The 4,937-nt window shown below is 31.1% G+C and overlaps 1 protein-coding gene across 3 annotated transcripts; it reads left to right on the top strand.

Annotated features, from left to right (window-relative positions):
• The first annotated feature begins 313 nt into the window (after positions 1–313).
• Positions 314–4,491, top strand: LOC112906067 (growth hormone-inducible transmembrane protein-like). 3 transcript variants are annotated; one of them, XR_003232152.1, is made up of 3 exons: positions 314–871; positions 1,127–2,029; positions 4,109–4,491. XR_003232152.1 is itself a non-coding variant. In XM_025979679.1 (2 exons), the coding sequence occupies exons 1-2, from the start codon at positions 514–516 to the stop codon at positions 1,729–1,731; spliced, it is 963 nt and encodes a 320-aa protein (XP_025835464.1). In that variant the 5' UTR covers positions 314–513; the 3' UTR covers positions 1,732–2,195. The 3 variants fall into 3 exon arrangements, 1 of the variants encoding a protein (XP_025835464.1); XR_003232151.1 differs by lacking the exon at positions 4,109–4,491 and adding an exon at positions 2,419–4,049; XM_025979679.1 differs by lacking the exon at positions 4,109–4,491 and having other exon boundaries at positions 1,127–2,195.
• Positions 4,492–4,937: the final 446 nt, after the last annotated feature.

The following is a 4,937-nucleotide window of genomic DNA, read 5'->3' as shown; positions in this document are numbered from 1 at the left end:
TTGATATTGAAAGGTAATAGTAGAAATGAATATATGTAGTACTTGGTTTTGTTTTTGAGTTTTTTACTCGTTTAGTTACAATTCCATTCGACTGTTACCTATTTTAATACCTGTCACATACTAAAATAAATTTTTAACAAGCTACATAGGTAAAAATACCTCTTTTTCCTTTCCGTATTTAAATGAAAACTTCTTACAATTAGATTGACTTTAATTTTGAATTGAACTTTCAACTGTAAGTGAAGATACCTATTACAATATCTGTACAAAGCGCGACTAAAAATTCCTAGAACTTTTGTTACATGATTCACCTGCCGTTTTCTTGTGATATATTCATCATGGTAAGTCATATCAAAATTATACAGTAATGTGTCACACCATACATACATTACAGACTCATACATACGCTGCGTTTCTGGAGCAGTTTTACGAGTTTAAAACCAATCATTCTGTTTTAATCCCATAATGTCCAAATCCACTGTAAAATTTTAAGACCATTAACACCAATACAACATGAACAGGTTAATTTTAAAACTAAACACGCGTTATGGTTTGAAATTGACAACTGCCAAAAGGTTTAATAATCTCACAATTAGTAGGTTAATTTGCATAAAAAATAATTTGTCTGAACATAACTGCGACAGAGAAGAAAAAGAGACCACCGCAATAAAATCAACAAACGGTTTCAAACATTTATTAGCTGGGAGTGCATTTCTTGGGTTGTGCACATTTTGCTGTCAGGGTTTTATAAGGAGTAAAAGTGATAAAGAAGTTTGGCCTAATAAAGTGAAAGATTACTTAACTTTAATCACGTTGTACGACCAAATATCCTTGGCTGTGGCAGTGGTATCTGGTTTGATATCAGTACGACATCCTCCACTNTTTATATTTTTTTAAAATGATACTTACGCATTAGCATGCTAATTTAATTAAGTACATCTTTAGGTTGCCCAGTTGGGTAAATTTCTCTAATTTATTGTTTATTTTTGCTGTCAGGGTTTTATAAGGAGTAAAAGTGATAAAGAAGTTTGGCCTAATAAAGTGAAAGATTACTTAACTTTAATCACGTTGTACGACCAAATATCCTTGGCTGTGGCAGTGGTATCTGGTTTGATATCAGTACGACATCCTCCACTTTTAAGGTGTACGTACAACCATGTCTACTTAACTTCAGCTATTGGAATTGGTTTAATTGGTGGTACAGGTCTTCTAATCCGCCAAATGCCTTACGAAAAGGATTTTAGTTCGAAGCACGCAGCTTGGTTAATCCATGAGGTTCTTTTAGGAGGATTTGGAGGAAATATGCTGTTCACTGCAGGCCCACTCCTACTCAGGTTGGTGCTATATTTTGCAGGAGCAGTGACGGCATTAAATCTTGTTGTTTTGTCATCATCCAATGAAGAATTTCTTAAAGTTCGGGGACCAATTTCCGAATTCTTGGGAGTTGTTATTTGTGCTTGCTACAGCCACTGGTTTTTGCCTGCAACAAATGTGTATTATTCAAAAATGCAATCTCCCCTGTTGTCGATTTCTTTGTACGGTTGTTTAATATACGGTTGTGTTTTGTTGTGGTTCGATGTGGTAAAAAGGATTTTTATCTCCGAATGTTATTCGCAATCGAAAACATCTGATAGGAAACCTCTGGATCCTATCAACATAACTATTGCGACAAAAACGTTTGCGTTTATGGGAAGTTTGGTTGCGGATAATGATTGTGGTCGTACTTTATAAATTGACTGAACACTCGTATTCTAATAATATATTTGTGCCAAGCGTAACCGAAATAGTACAATAGTGCAATAAAATATTTATCAAAACTGCGGAATAATTATTTATTCATATATAACAGTATATATATATATATACGTAGTAGTCCATTTTAGAAGAATGTTGTATAAAGTACAAGTAAAATCATATATTTAGTTCTCACGCATATGCTTCGGTGATCTTGGCATTTAAGTTGCTGACGGAGAAAGTAACCACAACTTCATTTACTGCATTGCACTGGAATTGCTCTTGTTAAGTAATGGTGAGCATCTTGTAATTCTAACAAACAGTACTAAATACTAAGTAGATACTTTTATAAAAAGGACACCCTTAATTCTATAACAGATACATTTAAGATAACATTTCATTACTAATGTCGACCTATTTTAAAGAAGGGAGGTTCTGAATTCGACTGCATTTTTTTTGCATGTATGTAACGCGATCTCTTCGCCAATTGTGAACCTATTTCAGTAAATCTTTTTTTTTTATTGAATGACCTATATCTAATTAAAATTTAAAAAATATATTCCACCTTTAAGGATGGAAAATTAAGGGTGTACTTATACACATACATATATATATATATAATTGGGAGTAGATTTAGCGATAAAATTATGTCACTTAGTTTCTGATTGATTAATTTGATGCTAGGTGATTACTATGCAAACAAAGCACACATTTGAATTGAGAATCAAATTACCGATCGATTGTTGTGTATGTGGAAAACAAAGAGTGGTTTGATGGCAAAGAATTTGAGGTCATAAAGTGGCCAGCTTGTTCGCCAGACCTCAACCCTATCGAAAATCTCTGGAAATTAATGAAAGATATCCTTGAGAAAGAGCCTGAACGCTCGATTGACAATTGGATGTCCAAAATCGAGACCATTTGGAACGATTTGGTCCCTAAATATTAGGAGTCTTTAATCGGGAGTATGAATTCCCGATTGGATTCGTGTATTGCTGCCAACGGTGATAAAACTAAATATTGATCTAATTGTAATCCTAATGTATATTTATCAGTCGATTATGTGCAATGAGAAAAATTTTTTCTAAATTCAAAGATTGTTAAAAACCAATTGAAACAATTATCAGTAAATATGCTCTCAAGTTTAGACAAAGTTTTCAAGACGATTTTTATTTTTAAATGTAAAAATGTTTTCTAATACCATCATACTTATCTATTTTAATCTAGACTAGCCTTTTGTCAAAATTTATTGTATGTAAATACATATAATAATTCTTCTTCCTGATAACACAAATCGGGACAATACCCTACCGGAAATGTTAGATTTTATAATACAGCTGTGCCCTTGTTGGCAGCTGCTACCCCTTTAATTTTTCTGTGACAACATTATACATAAGTATTTCTGTCAACTTAAAATGGTAAAATGTATCATAAGTAGACATGTCGCGTTAAATATTTTTCTAAAACGTGCATTTAAAATTTCCTTTTTAATTTGTTTTCCATTATGAATAAATAAATGAAAAATATATGGGCAAAAACCTAAGCTTTTAAAACCTATTGCTCGATTTAACCATTATAATGAGCAATTTTTTACAGTAAATTATCAGGTGTCAGGGATTAAAATTTACTCAAAACATACTGAAAATTGCCGAACCATAATCGTTATTATTGTTTGTTACTAGGAGCATGATATGCAAAATTTTAATTAAAAGGGCTTGAAGCCTTGAAATCTCACACCACACTGATGATAGATTACGGTTTGAATAGAATTTAAAAGTACATGTAAAAGATGACGCTAGCTTTCCATTTAATTAATGCAAGGCGTGATAACACACAAACTACAAATCAGTAATTTTTAAGCATTGCTTTCTTAGTAACAACCTTTGAGGAATATTTTGTAATAATTATGTAGATTGAATATAATACGAGTCACGCAAATACACACCCTATCTATTATGTTTTAAAGAATCAAGTTCGAAAAACGAATGGAAACAAATACCTTACATGTTATAACTACATAATGTGCAATTTATATTCATTCTTACAGAAGCAAATTCTAACTGCGAAACACCTTAGAGTGACCAGGCAAAGATTATAAAAGCATCATTATTAGATTCATTTGTATATTGATTTTTAAGCATTATTATAATCAGAAAAAATGATGATTATTTTCACATTTTACTTCTTCATTATTATTTTTATTTCTTTTAAAAGGTGGTTAATTGGTAAACAAAAACTTCCAAAAATATTTAATCATGCTCAAGTATGATTTCAAAGTATATTATACTCTTGAAAAATACTAAAGAAGTTGAAAAAATTCAAACTAATTTTATATTAAACCTTCTGAAGCATTACAGAGCATTTTTTATTTGTTTAGGTATGTATTTAAAAAGTATTTCAAAAGAAGCTTACCAATGAGTGAAATTCATAAAAAAACTTCCCGTTTATTACTGATGTGAATAAAGGATAATTTCACGTCTCATATGTACATACTAAATATCTTCCAGAAGCTACAGATGGCCTCACTGAATCGCTGATAATCAACATTTATAATTTAGTAGTTTTTGAGAAAATCACGAGAAAACTCGCATTCGATGATGGGAAGGAAAGCAGTTACAAGACATCAGAAATTTAATTTAATATTATACGTAATTGTTTTCTAAAGAAATTTGTCATAACTATTGTCTATCTAATCCTGAAAAATATAAGTTATTACAGACGAAACAGTTGTAAAGTTTATTAAAAAAGACTATAAAACAATGAGGCTTTTACTTATCTCTTTACGATTAATTATTTATATTTTTTTAAAATGATACTTACGCATTAGCATGCTAATTTAATTAAGTACATCTTTAGGTTGCCCAGTTGGGTAAATTTCTCTAATTTATTGTTTATTGTTTTGTAACATATGTACGTGTGCGAATAATAATAAAAAAATAAATTATTTAGGAATACAGTTCATGTTTACCTATCTACAATAGTATTTTTGCTCGAGCGATTCGATACGATACGTGATTTGCGGGTTGTTCATTTTTGTGACCAAGAGAAATAAGCACAAAGTTTTTGTCTTAGTTTCAGGAAATCGATTTGACGCAAGAATTGCTTCTTGTCGGATTATATTAAGTAACTTTGTCCTAGCAAAAACAATGCAGCATTTGTACGGCAGCCGTAAGAAAATCGCGCGTGTGAAAGAATTCAAACAATAA

This window comes from Agrilus planipennis, unplaced genomic scaffold (genome assembly GCF_000699045.2).
Source record: "Agrilus planipennis isolate EAB-ADULT unplaced genomic scaffold, Apla_2.0 scaffold408, whole genome shotgun sequence".
NCBI lineage: Eukaryota > Metazoa > Arthropoda > Insecta > Coleoptera > Buprestidae > Agrilus > Agrilus planipennis.
This window is presented reverse-complemented; position numbering and strand designations above follow the sequence as displayed.

Coding starts and splice junctions, on each gene's coding strand:
- LOC112906067 (XM_025979679.1), top strand. CDS start 514: ATGAACAGGTTAATTTTAAAACTAAACACGCGTTATGGTTTGAAATTG.